Here is an 18498-nt window from a genome sequence, read left to right as displayed (position 1 = left end):
AGACATGCTATAAGTTGTTTTGCAGGCATGGATGTCATACTTGTCTGAACATTTGCTTCTCTTATATTGTCAAATATGTCCTTTTATAATTCCTATCTGTGGTTCGGAGCTTATGTAAAGCTTCAAAGAGCACAAAAGCACACTTCAAAGATAATTTGTGTGATTTATGAGCACTAAAATGCTATCAGAGTTTCCTCCTGGGTGTTTTGCTATGGGGTACGTGTGAGTCCATCCAGTTCATTTCATGAGTTTATGGAAGAATAAAAAAGCAGACACTTATTGGACTGACATTTTTATTCACAGATTTGCTCCCTCACCACAACCCCCAGCTGTATTATTAAATGTTTTTGTGAGTGTTCCTCAACCAGGCCTCTGACACCATAGAGGCTTCTGGGAGTTGCACTTCTCAAACCACAGGATGGCGAAGAAAGAAAAAAAACACAAGCAACTAGGCCCTCACTAATGGTCTGGCGAGAAATGCCTAAGACACACATATTTTGTTCATTAGCTGTCTGAAAACCTTGTTAGGGTGTGTATGAATGTGTGTATGTGTGTATGTATCTTTATGTGTGTGTCGAATAGGCTAGTAACACTTTGCCTCTTGTAGTAGCAATGGACCAGGATAAATTCTTGACTAATCTTTTTATGTCTCAAAGATTTTAATAATCTAGACAAGCAGGAGCCAAACTGAACAGCCAGTTTCCTTCTTCAGTGTTTAAAGGAATAGTTTGGCATTTTAGGAAATTCCTTTTTTCACTTTGTTGCTGAAAGTTAGCTGAGAAGATCACTAGCACACTCATGTCTTTATGCTAACCATGAAGCGACAGCCTAGAGATGGTTAGCTTAGCTTAGCACAAAGTGTGGAAACAAGAGAACCGTTCGCCTGGCTCTGAACAAAGGGAATAAAATCCACATACTAGCACCCCTAAAGCTCACTAATTAAGATGTAATATCTTGTTTGTTCAGTCCGTACAAAAATTACTCTAATAAGTTCAGACAAGAAATATGCTGCGTTCCAGATAACTCGGAAACTAAAAAAAGCACAACGGAACGAAAGTTGGAGTTTCTACCTGTAAACTCAGGGCAAATCCATCTACCCCAACTTTATGAAGAAACAGTTGTCTGACGTACCGATGAAAGCGCATGCTGAAAATGGGACAGCAACAGCACTGATAAGAGTTCAATTGTGTATGTAAGAAACATCAGCTTGTCATGGTCAGCCATGTTTTTTGTTTACATTTGGCGTTGTGTGCCTGGAACGTTGGAAATTTCAGCTGGAAAATTCTGATCTCTGACTTTGACACAGCAATATTCCCCCGTAAAACCGCAAATTATGGTTTTCAGCAGTACTAGTGGAAAGGTGGTCTTTGGTAATCCCCTGGATTGTCATGAGATTTGCTTGTCTTTTTCTTTATGCAAAACTAGCTAACCGGTTGCTGGTATTTAACAAAAGAAGTGGGATCTTCTTATTATTCTCTCAGCAAGAAAGCAAATAAGTGTATTTCCCAAAATGTTGGACTAAAATTCCCCAATTCCCTGGTCGATGCAACCTTTTGAGCCAAAATGTTGCAAGCTTTATTATAAATATTCACAAAGAAAATAACTAATACTACTAAAAAAAACTACTTACATTTTATAAAACAAACATTAACAAAAATATATAAAACTTTCAAAAGTTTTGAAAGTGTAAAAAATGTACACTTGTGTCACCATGTTAAAACTGACAATGTAAGTAGAAACAAGTATTCTCTAGAGGTAAAACTAGCTATGCAGGAACATGATAGTTGATAATGTACTGCATGACACACTAGAAAGACTGCTGTGATACTGCTGCTACTGGATGCTGACGTGTATGAGAAAACACTTTATAAATTTCAGTTGGCTGGCATCACAGGTCCTTGTCAAATGGCTTGAAGGGGTTCTGGGGGGTGGGACGCCCTCACCACACAGTTCCTGATTGTTGTCGTTACTTTTTAGTCCTTGGAAATGTTACAAGATGAACGGGAAGGGTGGAGAAGTCCAGCGGTCCTAGGAAAGATAGTCAGCCATGTCAGAAATGACCTGCAATTGTCAGACAGTGTGTTTAACATTTTCATTATCCCTGTGAGGATGAAGAGAAGAGCAGATAGATGAGCACTTACCACGAGGGAAATATCAGTTCCAGTTCTCTTGTCCGCTGTGGAACAAGAGAAAATGACATCAATTCTGGGTTTATCTGCTACTTTGCTTTTGCGCATGCTCAAGACCAGCAGTCATGCTTATTTTCATAAAAGAGTGTTAGTTTACGTCAAAGGCAAATCCCCCCCCACAGTAATAGGAGTCCCTTTTTTTAGTCTGACTTAAAAACTGTCACTGCCTTTTCTTTTTGATTGATTGTAGAAGAGCAAACCAACACAAAGTCCAGATGTAAATAAACATTATGGTTATCATTTGCATTATCATGCAAAAAATAAATCCTCCCTTCTACATCAAAGGCACATGATCATTTATACAAGATTGAACTTTCACTTTAGATACTCTTGTGAGCACACTTTCACAAAACAATTACTCAAAATCTAGCAAGATATCTGGATAATTCCAGCAGGAAGAAATGTTGAGGGATAACTGATGTGATCACTTGCAAAATTCTGCATCAGCCATAACTTGACGCCATCTTCAACACCTAGTTCTGTATTTATGATATTGTTGTGTTTATTTTTATTTACACGCTCAACTTCCTATACAACTTAAATTTTTTTTCCCACCCCAAGCACACGAGTTAACACTTTGTTACCACGAAATGTTTGTTCTCCCTACAGGACGCCTCCGACATGCCGAACAGATCCAAGGACAAACACATGCATCTGTCACACAATTTAGATGCAGCACACATGCCAGTGTCAGGAGTATAAGGGGTCTTCAGCTTAAACCAGCTCCATCTTTAGTAACTCTTCCTTGTTGAGTCCCGGTGTTTAAATGGACATCAACGAGTAAAAGAGACAATGGTGATGGATGAAAGGATGAAGATGACAAGAAAACAAGAAGAAAAAATAAAGAGGAAGAAAAATCTCCTGAAATCAGACTGATGATGATTACATGGTTCTCAGATGGTTTGAGTTGTTTGTTAACGTTGTTAGATGAGGGTTAGTGGAAAAACTGACTATCAGTACCTCATCGACGAGGAGAACGTTGCCTTGGGTCACCAGTCGGAGTAGCTCGGGGGAGCAGAGGCCCGAGGGAACCGGGTCAAAGTGTCGTTATAGGGAGAGCTATATCTACATGTACACACACACACACACACACAGATACACACATATGGGTAATTATTTATAAACTCTGTGAAGAAAAGTAACAGATGTCTCACTGGCTCTCAGTCAGAGAGACAAAAATATCTCTCCACCAATTAAGACCGCGGCATGCAAGCGAGCAGAGACACTGCTGGTACCTGATCACAGCGAGGTCTCCATGGATATCGCACACTTGTTCATCATGACTACTTGTATTACCCATACTGCAAGACTAGAGCAAAAGTGGACAGGTTGAGAAAGAGGATGGGAAGACTCCAGTGAAAGCAGCAAAGATGGAGTGATCCTCAAGAGAGCGTCGCTCAAGATGCAAATAAATTCGAAAGAGAGGAGAAAGACCCGGGAGGAGATGATGAAATGAAGATCCATGCAAAGAGAGAAAGAGCATCAGAAAGATGGGAGGCGATCCAAAGCCTTAAAGTATCCCATACCAAACAGGGAGTGGGCACGTGGTAGAGGACAAAAGGACGCCTTCCTAGCGGACAAACATCAAAGTGCAACAAGCCACGGGTAAGAGGAGCTGGAGAGAGAGAGAGCGGACAATAACATGAGGAGAAAATATGGAGAGAATGATGAAATGGAATAATGACAGAGAAAACGAAAGAAGAGAATTAATTAATTCTTTTGATCCACAGAAAAGATTTAGAAAAACTAAGAGCAAAACTAATTCAAATTTCTGTCTTCTTACAAAGTGTGTGTGTGCGTTTAGACTCACTCTTCAAAGACGTCTTCTGTGTCCATCCTTCTGTAATACTTGGCCAGTTTGACGGAGAAGATGATACTGGGAACCAGAAAGATGCAGCAGCCTCCCAGACCAAACCAGAATGTGTTCTGGAAAACAGGTTTACACAACATTTTCCACGTTGTTCCATAGCCTTCAATGCATTCCTGTCACACACTAAAATAATTATAGTTTTTTTCTATTGCTAAGATGCAGTGGTCAAAACTGAAGCCACTTTTTCAAAACTCTTCACACAGTCTGCATTACCAACATGCATCCTGGCCAAACAGTTAATCTCACCTCCAAAAGTCACTCAAACCACCAAAACACTTCATATAAGCCTCAAAATAAACTCGTTCAGCCAAAACACTGGCAACAACAGAATGCATTACGTAAATTTGTTGGACTTTTATCCTTGAAATGTCAGTGATATTATTATATAAATGTTGAATTTAGTCACTTTGATACATTTCTCAGATCAGAATTGAAATTCTACTTTTTCAACCTCCACATCATGTAGTCGCTTGTGCACATCATATGTAAAAGCAATTTCTCAGTCTTTTCAGAAATTGCAAATTGCACATGATTTGACACATTTATGCAAATGATTATGTACATTTGTCTGCTGTTTCCTACATTATCAATTGCTTACTGTATGTCAGTGCGTAAGTCACTACATGCAAAATGGTTGAACACGTTATAATCTGCATTTTCCTACATACGTCTATTAGGCTTGTTTTGTAAAGGTGTCCTACAGTAAATTGATGAAGTTCTGATCTGTTGTGCTGTGAATAAGAATCTGTGGCCCAACAGACATGAACATCAGCCGGAGGGGGTGTTTTCATGTTTCCATTTCTTATTTTCTAATTGTTTCCGTTGTGCTATGCAGTGCTGTAAAATAGTCTTGTTTTTTTTATTTTCTGCATCACAATGACATGTTCTGTCAACAAATTACAGTGCATACAGTAAAAGTGTAACTGGGAATCCTGTCCAATCTCTTGCAATGTTTTAGTGTAACTCTGTACTGTTGACATGTATCTATGCCATACAGAAAAAGTACAGCCTTGTGCATTTTCAATCATTGTCATCAAAAGTTTAGCCATAGTTTACCAATACAAATAGTTTTGCAAATGTACCAAAGCGACTGAGAAAAAATGGAAGAAACCTGTAACATATTTTTACTTTACTGACTGTACTATAGTATATGTTACAAGAATGAATCAGAACTGCATTCAGTAATTTACTTGTGAAAAAAAGAAGTTCCTGACATTCAGTTTTTTTCAGTGATGACCAATGACCGCAGTCTGTAATTGATGTTTCATCCCCATGAACCAATTCTGCTAAAATACAAGCACATTTCTTGCTTTACACTCAGCTTGCAGTTTTACAGTAAAACCACATATTTCTCTAAAACATAAAATGGATGAAAAACAGATTTTCTATATAAATCTTTCCAGCTACAGAAAAAATGCAGGAAATTTGCAGTGTTTTGCAGGTAGTGAAGTAGTAATGAGAAAAGAAATCATGAATTTTGGAGATAGGGGTCATTGAATGCATTTTGTGTGAAAGCAATGAAAAATGATTCACAGTTTGGTCCACATACACTTCTGTTGCGCTGACTGTGTGAAGAGTTTTGACAATGTGAATTCAGTTTTGACCAACGCAGGCTAGCAATTGAAAAAAACTGTAAATGATCAAATAATTAATTGTACCATTTGAAGAAAAGCTGGTCAGCTCATCTTCTCAGATGCAGTGTATCATTACTTCTTTTAATTAGTAAGTACAAAGTAGCAATAACACAGTGTATTGTACTCGAAGTAGATACAATAAAAGTACTCGTGCAGCAGAATGGCCTCCTCCAGAGTAACTGGGTGTTTTAATGTCATATTTGGATAAAGTGGACCTGATTTTGACAACTGTATGTGTTGAGTAGTTTAACATAGTAGTAGTACAAATTAGTGTCAATGGTAATTTTACAGTACGAAAATGTAAATGCAGTACTTGCGTAAATCTATTTTGCTGCTTTCCACCACTCCTCAAACGAGGCTTCCTTACTTTTCTTTTTTATATTATGATCGTCATTCAAATATATTTTGATTTTGGACTGATGGTCAGACAAGAGAAGCAACATGAAGATGTCTCCTTAGCTCTCGGAAATCATGATTTTTCACAATTTTCACACATTTTAAAGACTTAAAAGTATACAAAGAAAATTAAATTTTCAGATTAATCAAAAATGTAAAAAATTGTTAGTTTCAAACCTTAGACAGAATTTCCCATCTACAGTTCTGACAAAGGCATGTCCACATGGATGCACAAGAAATTTACACATCACAGTTCAAGGCACACATAGGACAGATCATCTGAACATAAAAATGCGCTGCATGTCACAACAGTGGCTGCAGGCTCTGCTGAAGCACCGATGAATAAAATCTCTGTTTCTATTGACCACATTCTGTGGCTTATTCAGGCTCTCGTTAACCTCTCACAAACTCACATGCATGATATATAGCTGATATGTAAATATGAAACTTTACAACTACTCGGGACTGTAATAAAACCTGTGAATAATCTATGTGTATGTAACTGCCTTGTCCTGCCTCAAACCAGACTCTATCTCATCTCAGTGTGTGTGTGTGTGTGTGTGTGTGTGTGTGTTTGTGTGCGTGTGTGCGTGTGTGTGCGTGAGGTAGTCGGAGACCTAAGAACAAACTGTTCTCATATGTGTGGCTGAGTGACTCCACAGCTTTCATCCCAGAGCTCCCTGAAACTGTCAAAGAGCCGTTTATATTTCTAGTTGAAATCATGTATTGTACATACAGCTGTGAAATGAATCAGTGCACCTTAGCAGCCTTACACACACACACACACACATACACACACAGATAACCACAGTGTTCTGGTGCCTTACCACTGAATCGACAATGAAGCTGCAGCCTACTATCTCCATGCTGTCCACAATGTTACTGATGGGTTTACACTGGGCCACCTCTGCAGTCAGCTGTAGGGGGAAAATAAACACATCAGCGTATTTACACAAAACTCCCCAAAGTATAGACTATAGTGTATTTATGAAAGTCCAATTTACAACTAGAAGAAAGTATGTGTGAAGCAGTGGAAAGATCCTTCACTTATGGACACTCAACCTTCTTATTTAAATCTTGGACTGTTACAATCAGAGAACCTCTAAGGCTTTCACTCTAAATGGTGCAACTCGATTACTGAGAGAGGATAGAGTTTTATTGTTCATTCACTATCATCAAGTAGAAATCCAACACTACAGAAACACATTTGCTTTGGATTTCATCTTTCCTTCTGGTGACAATTGTTTAAGTCTGTTAGTCTGTTTCCATTGCACTTTGTCGCACTTTGCTTTTATTTATTGACCAACGTTTCCTTTTTTGCAATATTTTGAGGGTTTCCGGTGTTTCCACTCAGGTTTTTTTAATCTTAAATCTGAAGCTGCTTAAAAACTGGTGGATGTGAATGTACCTTGTCTCTCTACTGTAAATTTTGAACCCATCAGCTTTTAAAGGATACATCATAGAAAACTGGTAGAACACTCACTGAGCTTTTAATCCATTCTGTGTACTGTTTGAAGTATCCTACCAAGCTCTGTGTGTAGCCCTTTGTTTCCTAGACACCAACAGAGAAGAAAACATGTCAGTAAATGTTTGACTACAGCCTTAAACCTTCCTATTTTTTTGCTAAAGATCTTTTTTTTCTTGAAATGCCACATGTACCCAGTTAAATATGGCTCATATAAACGTACAATAGTGTTTGTTGTGTTTTTATTTTGTTTTTTTTACCTGTTTCACCACGTGGGAGGCGTTATGAGTGATGAGGTACTCTGCTGCATCGATGGCACTCAGGATATTTGTGACCTTGACCTAAAAGAGAGAGAGAGAGAAAGAGAGATCATTTAACTTTAGTAAACTTTTTGCTGTTTATTTTCACTTAACAATATAGAAGTATAACAAACAATCAAGAGTGGATATGTTTTCTGTGTAGCTTGAGACTTCATTAAATATTCATCTATGTGCTAATACACAACAGTAATACTGTATATCATTTATTTTATTTATTTTTATTTATTTCAGAGCTCATGTGGAAGTCAGCAGTACAACATGGTTGTATTTAATGTAGAAAGGCTAGTTGTGGAAACAAACATGGAATAAGATGTGACCTTCAAATACAATGTACAATGCACAATGTATAATACAATGTATCACCCTACAATGTCTCATTTTTTGTTGATTTGTTGTGTGGACTGGTGTTGATTTTGACACATATGAAGGCTGTAATTAAACTGTGGGTAACAGTATAGTGTTTTTGTATCCTCACCGGCAGCTCGCTGGACATCCTCTGCAGTTGCTTGATACTCTGGCTCAGGGTACTCTGTGTAAGGAGACAAACTGTTACCAAACAGAGCACAAGTACATGTCTAAGTACTCATGAACAAATACGCCACCACGTCACCTCTCACAACATTAACAACAGCGCTACGACAAACACGCACAGATGAACTGTCACATTGCTGTGTATCAACAGCGTCTTACCCGCGCTTTGACATATTTCTGTCACCATTTAACAAAAGAAAAAAGAAAGAGAGAAAGGAGTTGAGGAGAGCAGCTAACAGAGACACATGTTTACTAATATTATGTGGTTTAAATATTAGTGGCTTAAAATGTATGCTTTAATGTTGTTTGTTTTGAACTTGTGATCTGATTATTTCAAAATTCTAAATTTTGTTTGTTGTTTGTTACCTACAACTGCATAAGACAGCAGACACAGTGGTGGGAGCACAACCACCTTTACCTACACAACAAAATTAGACGCAACACAAGGGGAAAGTCTTAGATCTTTGAGTTCAGCTCATGATGTATGGGGGCAAAAACAAAAGTGTTGAGTTTATTATTTTGTTCAGTACTGTATAAATGTCAGGAAATCAAAAGAAATAGTAACAGGTACACCATCATTCCCACATCCCATCCTCATCAATGACAAAACAGTTGAAATGGTTGACAGCTTCAAATATCTCAGATTCATGCTGGACAATAAACTCACCTTTGACCAGCATACAAAGGACATTCAAAAAAGAATGAGCCATCTGTAAACTCGAAGGATTCTATCTTACCACCCATCTCCTCCTACTGTTGTAACAACACTGTAACCAACACTGCTGCCAAAATTGTAGCTCTACCCACACCTAACTTCTTAGAGCTCAGTTCTAAGGCCATCATACGCATTGCACATATAATACAACAGGACATCACAGACCCACTAAATCTCCACTTCACTGTACTGCCCTTTGGTTGCAGTCACAGGTCCCCAAGGTGCAGAAGGCTCGCTTTGGCAAAATACCCAATTAAATATGTAACACTTGTAATGTTGCCTGGTATCTGTAGCCAAAGCAGCCCTAAACAGGGCGACGCTCTTCTCTCTGAGATGTAGAGGAGACGAAGTATGGGGTAGCAGAAAATAGAAGTACAGTACTTGAGTGAATGTAATTAATTAGTTACATTCCACCACTGGTGTCTTTCCTGTGATGTAAAGTGCTATGAAAAAGAATTTCGCCCCTGGGACAATAAAGTCTAACTAACTCTCTTAAAGTAAAATACTGTAAATCTGTGTGTATTAGCTTGTGCGTATGTTTGAAATGTAGGTGTTTAATGCGGCATTAGTGCATGTTTTTGTTGTGGGAGAAGTGATTACCATTGCTTGCTCCACGGGAACCACCTGTTCTCTGTGAATCTGTCTGATACTGCTGGCGTGTCCTTTCAGTGCATTCTCTAGAGCCCCACGTGGCTGTAAACAAACAAACAAAAAAACACACACACACACACACACACAAACAAAGAGCAGAGGATACAGCAGTTTGGATAATTAGGTGATGAATATTAACTCAATGACTGATTATTCTTTCCATATTTAGAACATACAGTACATACACACACTAATCCTTCTGTTGCATGTCCCATGTGTTTTTAAATGGCAACAGTTCCTGTACTATTTGCTATGCATGTGCCATAAAAGTGTGTGTGTGTGCGCGTGTGTGTGTTCAGGGTGAATGGGTGTCTTGTTCAGACCAACAAGCCCGGTCACTGAGCTCAAAGCAAAATCTTTTTCTAGAGGGGCTGTCGATCTGCATTTGTGGACTAATTGGTTTAAGAATATTTTGTTTCCTATCTCATTCCTACAGTCTGCAACATGTACATCAATATTAATTAAGATAAACAAAACAAACAGCTTAAACTTATAATACTTGTCATAAGATGCTCTGAATTGCAAACTGATTTTTCTTTTGAAAAGAAGGCGGAAAGATGTGCTGTCAGAGTAAAAACACCTCCCCCCCACCAAAAAAAAGTCTAAAGTGAACTCCTTTGGTCCAAATTATTTCCAGCCAAATCAACAATCTAAAGGGACAGTAGGATGTAGATGATTCATTTTAGGTCTTTTAGCAGTTAGCAGTACTCTAGCAGCATAAGCTAAACTTGAATGTAAACTAAATGTGAGAGGTCCACGCAGCCTACCTCATCTTAGACAAGTTACTCTATGTACAGAATAACCTGCATGGGGATCCTCAAAACCCTCAATAACAGTATTTCAAAGCAATGTGTATAACACTGTGTGCAAAACCTCGCTTTTATGACGTTTCTTTATGATTTTAGCATTTGAATGAAAAAAGCAATCATGCTGTTGCTTTAATTTGTTGGTACAATGATGATGACACTCACCAGTTGGTCGGCTTGAGCCTCCAGGTCAGTAGAGAACGACAGGAGATCCACGATAGTGACTCCCTTATTTACCTACAACAACCAAACAGAGACATTCACTCATGAAGCAGCACGGATAATATTGTTTAAGATTCCCTCAATTTGCATAGCTTTCTTTAGATTTCAAACTGGATTTGGTATAGTTGTGCTTAATTCTCTCTTTTTTTTTATCACAAATAGATTAGTGTTATATAATAGAGAGAGTTTTTTTTTTAAGATTGTCTTTTTTTTATTTCATATTTCAACAGTTATACAGTTATACTAAAAGAACAACAATTCTGTTCTGTGTGTGGACACTGTATTAACTCCTGAAGGCTTAGCCTAACCTTAAATAAAACTTCAACCCAATCAACCACACACACACACACACACACACACACACACACACACACACACACACACACACACACACACACACACACACACACACACACACACACACACACACACACACACACACACACAGATTTTACCTCAGCCAGGTAGGCTTCATAGTCGATCTGTCCAATTCCAGAGTTGGCAAAGTTGATGAGGTTGTCTCTGCCAGCCTGCTCCAGCAGTGTAATGTCCTTCAGGTCGATCTGCACACTCTCAAACACTTTACCCAGATCCCTGTTGTACTGTAAAACATACATATAAACTCACAAGTTACCAGACTGTCATTCATCTTGCTCCACCATCAGTAACATGCATCAGTAACACAGATTTATTATCAGCAATTCCCACACAGTAACCTGACACTTACCACAGTTCTGTTGAGGAAGGAGTTGATGTTAAACATGGTCTCCAGTTGCAGAGCATGGTACAGACCATTGTTCTCATAACACTCCCTACGAGACAAATACAGTATCATCACACACTGAAACTCCACCAGGGTAAATTTATGTTTACTTGTAAGGCTCATTCTTTTAGTTTATTTTAGTTTGTTTTGAAAATATAAAATTGTTTTTTTTACTTAGAACAATAAAAAACTGAATGAACAAAAAAAGCCAAAAAATTTAATTTGTAGTACAAACATTGGATAATAAGTGTTTTTCATTTTTCTCTTCACTGTCTATAATCAGACGCACATACGGCAAATTGCAGTAAACAAAGTCTTCATGGGGCAGAAAACAAACGTCTTTTGAATGTGCAAATGCAAAGCCCAGGAGGTAAATCAGTTCAGTGCGCCCTATGTACAGTATGAACAGTATTAGCTGTTGGCATGTTACCTGTACATGCTTCCCAAAGTCAAGTCAATGTTCGGATTCTGAAACAGCATCCCAGGAAGGAAGTTCTTCTTGGCGGGATGAACCAGGAATGGTGTGTCTATGATCTACACACATGCATATTCATCAGCACAGAGCCACAGTGTTGCCTGTTCTTTAACGCTATCCCGCTGAGATAAAACTCTCTCCAAGATAAACTCAGAGAGAGGCAGAGTGCATATAATATGATTCAGGAAGGAAGAGAGTTTGAATTCAGTACCTTGAATAGCTGTCGGTTAGCCAGCGGTTCACACACCAGCTTCTCCACGTTGCCACCAACAACAAACAAGATGGTCACGATGCCCATCAGCACCCAGGCAAAAAGAAAAGAAAAGCCCACCCCACTGAAAGAGCAAGAGATAGAGTGTGGGAAACATTAATCACACAGAAAGTTATCTTATAGTCTCTGTTTCCTACCTTCCATAATCAACATTTCTGCTTTATTTTTTCCCTTTGTCTTAGGTTTTACCTTCAGCCTAATTAATGGACATAGAGACATCCAATTTTACATTGTTTGCTCACTTTTCAGTAGCTGCTGAACTAAAAAAGTACCTGCTAATAATAACTTTTTTCAGCACGGACAAGGCTGCACAAATGGTAAATTGTGGGACCTAGATGTGTATAAAACTGAACTTTGGCTATCCTTCCTATCAATAGACTACAATGTGTCAGTAAAAAGTAAAATCTACTGCATCTCAGGTGCTCTTCATTAATGTATGAAATAACATCTATGGATATTATTCTAGTGCATTGTTAAACTGTATGTAAAGTTTTACCAAACATTTCAAATGTTACTGTCTCAGTAAGTTAAGAAGTTTGATTTTTGACCCCTCCTCAGTCCTTGTCACTAACTTATATTTCACTCATTATCTTTTGCATGTATGATAAAGTAATAAACATTTCTCACAGCAGACATTTGGTCTTGTCAGAGTAAGAAAAGCACAGCATGGCTTTGTTGCATTTAGCTACAGAAGTAGCAGTGAGACAACACGCACAATAGCAAGGACCTGGAACTTGCACACTAATATGGGTATAGCTAATATTATTGTTATAGGTAACACCTGTATTATAAGTCAACATGTCTGCTGTTTAGGTCTAGGCTGTGTCAATCACCCCCTATTTATTATATTGTGTTGGGACTGTTCTTTTGGTAACATACGCCATTAGCAGGTTGCCGCCGGTGTTTGATAGGCAGCCTCGGGTTGTTGGTGTAGCTTGCTTGTCGTAGCCACAGGTGCCACACAGCAGTCCAAGGATGTTGAAGGCCAGGACAAGGACGACCATGCAGAGCACTGCCACACAGCCGATCCACCTGCAGCACATCCAGCAGTTACGGAGCAACATTAGCTTTTGTTTGGAGATGTATTTCTGGCCACCTGATAAATGTAAGCCCAAGATTCACTCTTTTATAGCTCTGTTTTTCATCACTACCTACTCCTAAGGGAAATATCTGACTCTTTAGCTGCTAAATGCTCCACTATTTTCATCAGCTAGTTGCTAACCATGTCTGTCTGGTGTTTGGTGATGAGAAGGTACTGTACATTGGATTTTTAGAGCTTTTTCTCTGAGAGAACTGAGAGTAAAGTTGCAGGCTGAACAGCTAAGCGATGAGCTGAAGCCTGTTAATAGAGTTACATAAAGCCAAGGGGAGCTGCAGATTTGTTGGATAATTCTCATCTGGCATTTCATTGCCCCCCAAGATGGGAAGTTTGTCCCCATAATGTGATAGATTTTTGCTCCCACAGTGTCCACAGACAAACACACATGCACAAACCTGTAGAAATCCATTTGGTCAATCTGTGGGTAAAAGGACTCAATGTTTTTCTGTCCTTGGTTGAGGAAAATGGTGAAATTGGCCAGAGACGCTTCCACTGGGAACATCTTGGAGAAGTCGTTAATCTCTGTGCCAATCTTGTCCAGCATGCCTTTTACTCCTAAAAACAAAAGGACAACCAAAAAATCAGAATGCAACATGACATAACTTTTTTTCGGTCTCAATTAGTAGGGCTGTCAACTCAGAGGTGACAAAATTGAGGAGAACAGGGTCTAACAAAAAGTGAAAAGGGACTTACGAGGTAGAGCTGTGTTTTCATCATTCACAAGTATGCAGGTGAAGGTGAGAGAAGAAAAAATATGAAAGTGAAAGACTACGGTCAGAGATTGTAAAGAGGAAGGGGAAAACATCTTAATTTGTTAGGCACTAACTAAATACACATACATACAGTATATATACATTTGTGTACCTGTGACAATGTTTTTAGTTTGTTCTTTAACCAGTCTTGGTGTATCGTTAAAGGACGAGTAACCCTGGTGGTGGAAAGTAAGAGAGGAAAGACGATTAAGAATAAGATATACATTTCTTTCAACCAGGATGCGTTTTGTAAGAATATGATGGGTGAAAAAGAAAGTGACAAGATGAACATGAGGATGACAAAGAGCTAGAGACAGAGACTGACCTTTTGTACAATGTTGCTGAGGTCTGTTTTCAAGACGGTGTTGACATTGTCCAAGGCATGACTGATGGTATGATCAGGGAGCTGACAGAAAGAGAAAAAGAGTGAAGTTAAGTATATATGGAAATATTGCTGGCAATTTCCAGGTTCTGATTCCCATTTAATGCGTTAGACAATTATAAATTCCTTGGTACCCTGGAGAAGTCAGCATTGACTCCTAGCTGGGACAGTGTGGAGCGGATGGTGTTGCAGGTGTGAGACACAGCGCCATTAGTGCAGGCGGGGTCTGACAGGGTGTTGGACAGAGAGGCGCGCTCCCCCGACAGGCTCGCATGAAGTTTCCCCGTGCCCTCCTGAAGAACCTCCAAGGAAGAGCTGACGTTCTCCAGGGCCTCTTTGGTCTCCCGCATGGCTACAAGAGTGAGAGGAAGCATGACACTAAAAGTTAGCAAGATTTTGATAAAAACTACTTTTAGTAAAATAGTCCACACAAGTGTGTTGTTCTGGATTGACATATTGGAGAACCACATACACAAAAAATGCAACCACCACAGAACTATCCAAATTATAACAATAACACTGATTACACTGACAACGAAGGAAAAGGACAATACAAGACTTTTTACATGGTACGACAGTGGTTCAGGATCCGGATCAATAGTATCTGTCACCCAGGATCCACTAACACCAAGTCACGAGCACTGAAACACTTTGTCCTGATCAGCTCTGATTACCTTTGATGGCATTCTCAACTTTTCCTTTAGATAAAAGGAAATGTGAGGGAATCAAAAAGAAAAGTTAAGAAATGGTGAGAACATGCCCTTAAAAGACACACGATTCTGTAGTGATAAAACCACAAGAGAGGAAACTGCAGGTGAAAAGAAAGTGTGGCAACAATTCACAAAACATACTGAGTAACATTCAACATGATCAAAGTTTTGTTTGACCAGTTTAGGGGTTTTGACGTTTCTGAGCATCTTATGTGATAAAACATGAACAGTATTTTATACGTGTCAAAACTGGTTCATGGCTGAAGAGATTTATACATGATTGTTGAAACAAATATAACCAATCAGATGTGGCTGTAGATATTGTTTCAGCTCAGCAGCATCAGTGCTGCATAAGATACTGTGTCTTAACTGTTGCAACTGAACAGCGGGTCGTATTAAAAGCTAATGTGTGTTACCTCCTGCCATACGCAGTGCAGTGTCCAGGGAAGGAACCACCTCTTTCTCCAGCTGACTGTGGATCCTCCCACCCAGCAAAGGTCCAATGTCTGTCAGGAAACACAGAAAGATCAGACGGTTTATGACAACACTACAGTTATACATTGGTACTGTAGGTAAACACAGGGAGCCACAGGCAAACAAATTGAGACATATTAGACAAATACTGTATATAAACAGTCTGAGTTCAACTCACTGTCGAGGTCTGACAGGACTTTGTTCTTTGCCGTGGTGTACTGGGCTGTCAGGTATTCAACTTGCTGCAACACAAAACACAAATTACACGTTAGAGAAGTAAAAATGATGAATGTTGGTGTATGTGTCTCTAGCATAAGCACAAGCATGTGTGTGTGTGTGTGTGTGTGTTGGTGCAAGGGCTTACCGCAGGTGTGTTATTAGCAAATGTCTTCAGGTCTCTCATATTGGTGTTAATGAGCCGCCGAGTGCTCTTTATCTGGGCACTGATATTATGGTTCGCAGCATAGGCAATCAGTACTCCCAGACTAAAACACAGATACACACACACGCAGAGGATGAGTAAAGATAAACAGTGACCAATATTCACCAGAAGAGGGCAGCATGCCTACGTTAAAATGTATTTATTCTACATGTGCATTTAAAGTCACTCACAGAGGATTCACAAAGGCATGTGATCAGCCTGCAAAGTCATATTTCTCAGCTACATTTGCAGGAGTTTATTTAAAAAATTATATTTTGAAATGTGGATTTTGAAGTGTCATAATGTGACACAGCAACATCTTCTCTGCCTGTCTGTTTTTTCACAACTGACTTCTGATCAGATGAATGAAGTGTTATCAGGCGGAGGGGTCGTTACAAATAGCTCACAGGTTTGATCCAAATGTTACATTTAAATTTAAATTTACATTTACTCATTTGGAAGACACTTTTATCCAAAGCAACTTACATTAGCGGAATAACATACAAGCATCAATAAAGTAAGAGATCTACAAGTGACAATAGATACTAGTAAGCACAGCACTAAATACAAGCTAATAGCATGTACGGCATCACTGGGGTAAATACCTAGGGGAAGAAGTAAGAGTTTACAAACAGTGCAATCAATATAAGAGAATTGTAAGGAGATAGAAGAGGAGTCCACGAAGTGCATGTCAGAGGTGTTATAAGAGGAAGTGTTCTCAGAAGAGATGAGTTTTCAAGAGCTTCTTGAAGTTAGAGAGGGACGCCCCTGCTCTGATGGCGTGTGGTAGCTCGTTCCACCATCGTGATGTTACAGATGAGAACAGCTGGGACTGAGATTGCTTTGTGAGTAGGGATGGCAGAGCCAGGCTACGTTCGTTGGAGGAGCACAGTGGCCGAGAAGGAACGTAAGCTTGAATTATGGAGTTTAGATAGACGGTTGCAGATCCAGTAGCCATCCTGTATGTAAGCATTAGTGACTTGAATTTGATTCAGGAGGCCACGGGTAGCCAGTCAAATCGTATAACGTGAAAAAAACTGAAAAATCCTTCACAATGTCAATCGTATGATTTACTGTTTTATTATTAATGTTTCAATTTTCAGACATTCAGCAGGTCAAATTGTGAATGTGAGTGATTTAAAGTGTGTGGGATTCTTTGAAACAAGAATTTTTTTTTTTATCCTATAAACCTGTCTTTTAGAGTATGTATAATAAGAACGTTGTCGTAACTGTTGCCAGTTGAGTGAAGACATGAAAAAACTCTGGAAAGATCTACATGATCTAAAGAAGTACACAATATTTGAGGCATCTACCCTCTTTCACTAGAATCCACCTAATTTGTGATCGGTAAAGATTTAACAAGGAAAATGGATGAGAATGGATAATGACTTTTACCTTAAGTTTGCCTAAGAAATTCTGTACATTTAATGTTATGGTGAATGATAAACTGTTCCAAATTAACTATAATAAAGTAAGAAAGCAGGATGGATAATGCTGTGACAATGAATAATGATAATGCCTGCAAAGATGCTGAGCTATTGACGTGCAAGCTTTCAGCTGTATTGTTTTTTAAATATTTTTTGCAGTAATTTTTTTTTGTTAGTCCTGAATTCATGAATATGTTGTGAATGGTGTTAATTTACCTGCCAGATAACCGATCTCTTTCACTCTGCTGAGCCTGAAGCAAAGATTTGACTGAATGTCAATAGAAGTAGAACAAGAATGCAACCTTCTGTGTGAGAGACTATAAACGAATCATAAAAACAAATCAGATAATATCTCCACATCTCCAAATGGCCACAAAGTCCTTTATGTATGCATGTGTGTGTGTGTGTGTGTGTGTGTGTGTGTGTTTGTGTGTGAGCATGCATGTTTGTGATGTGAAAGCGCTCATTCAGACAGAGAGGCCTCTCACAGTCAGCCAAGTGATATCAGTAACACCTAACTGTCCCGCACAGTCTGGATCGTATTTCTCCGACCTGAGCACCTGTTTCCTCCACAGCAGGTAAACCGCATTCATGTTCCAGTCTGTGTGTGAGCGGATGTTGTTAAAGGGTAACTCCACTGATTTTATACATCTAAGTTTGTTTACAGGTCTCGGAGAGTACTACTTTTAAAGTAAAGGAGCCACAAATGAATAAATTGGGGGTGTGGTGTTAGTATATGGTGAGGTAACAAGACCTCTGCTGTACCCACATTAGCCACTACAGGCATACCAACCCGAATCGCTTGCTAAACTGTGAGTGCTCAAGTTGCATTGTGGGTAAGAGGAAGGATGTGTGGAATGAAAAAGATGATGTATCTGGTTCTACTGCATCGATAGAGATCTTTTTTTTTTAAACTGTCCATTGT

The 18498-nt window shown here is 39.0% G+C and overlaps 1 protein-coding gene across 4 annotated transcripts in view; it reads right to left on the bottom strand.

Annotated features, from left to right (window-relative positions):
• Positions 1-276: 276 nt before the first annotated feature.
• The window catches only part of prom1b (prominin 1 b), a 29039-nt gene continuing 10817 nt past the window's right edge, over positions 277-18498 (bottom strand). For 2 of the 4 annotated variants that reach the window (XM_038713078.1, XM_038713076.1), the window contains 23 exons: positions 16090-16210; positions 15904-15967; positions 15668-15757; positions 14676-14893; positions 14485-14565; positions 14272-14335; positions 14101-14109; positions 13803-13962; positions 13188-13340; positions 12249-12372; positions 11993-12096; positions 11527-11611; positions 11255-11401; positions 10743-10814; positions 9721-9813; positions 8350-8403; positions 7815-7895; positions 7573-7641; positions 6917-7006; positions 4000-4115; positions 3150-3254; positions 2142-2176; positions 277-2028 (listed from right to left, as the gene is read on the bottom strand). In XM_038713078.1, coding sequence (XP_038569006.1) covers positions 3179-3254; positions 4000-4115; positions 6917-7006; positions 7573-7641; positions 7815-7895; positions 8350-8403; positions 9721-9813; positions 10743-10814; positions 11255-11401; positions 11527-11611; positions 11993-12096; positions 12249-12372; positions 13188-13340; positions 13803-13962; positions 14101-14109; positions 14272-14335; positions 14485-14565; positions 14676-14893; positions 15668-15757; positions 15904-15967; positions 16090-16210 — 2071 coding nt within the window. In that variant the 3' untranslated portion in view covers positions 277-2028; positions 2142-2176; positions 3150-3178. Of the gene's footprint in view, positions 2029-2141; positions 2177-3149; positions 3255-3715; positions 3805-3999; positions 4116-6916; positions 7007-7572; positions 7642-7814; positions 7896-8349; positions 8404-9720; positions 9814-10742; positions 10815-11254; positions 11402-11526; positions 11612-11992; positions 12097-12248; positions 12373-13187; positions 13341-13802; positions 13963-14100; positions 14110-14271; positions 14336-14484; positions 14566-14675; positions 14894-15667; positions 15758-15903; positions 15968-16089; positions 16211-18498 lie in introns of all 4 variants that reach the window. The other 2 variants (XM_038713080.1, XM_038713077.1) reach the window with 2 other exon arrangements.

The sequence above is a fragment of the Micropterus salmoides genome, unplaced genomic scaffold (genome assembly GCF_014851395.1).
Source record: "Micropterus salmoides isolate LMB-PRFRI ecotype aquatic unplaced genomic scaffold, ASM1485139v1 Ms_hic_scaffold_12, whole genome shotgun sequence".
Lineage (NCBI taxonomy): Eukaryota > Metazoa > Chordata > Actinopteri > Centrarchiformes > Centrarchidae > Micropterus > Micropterus salmoides.
This window is presented reverse-complemented; position numbering and strand designations above follow the sequence as displayed.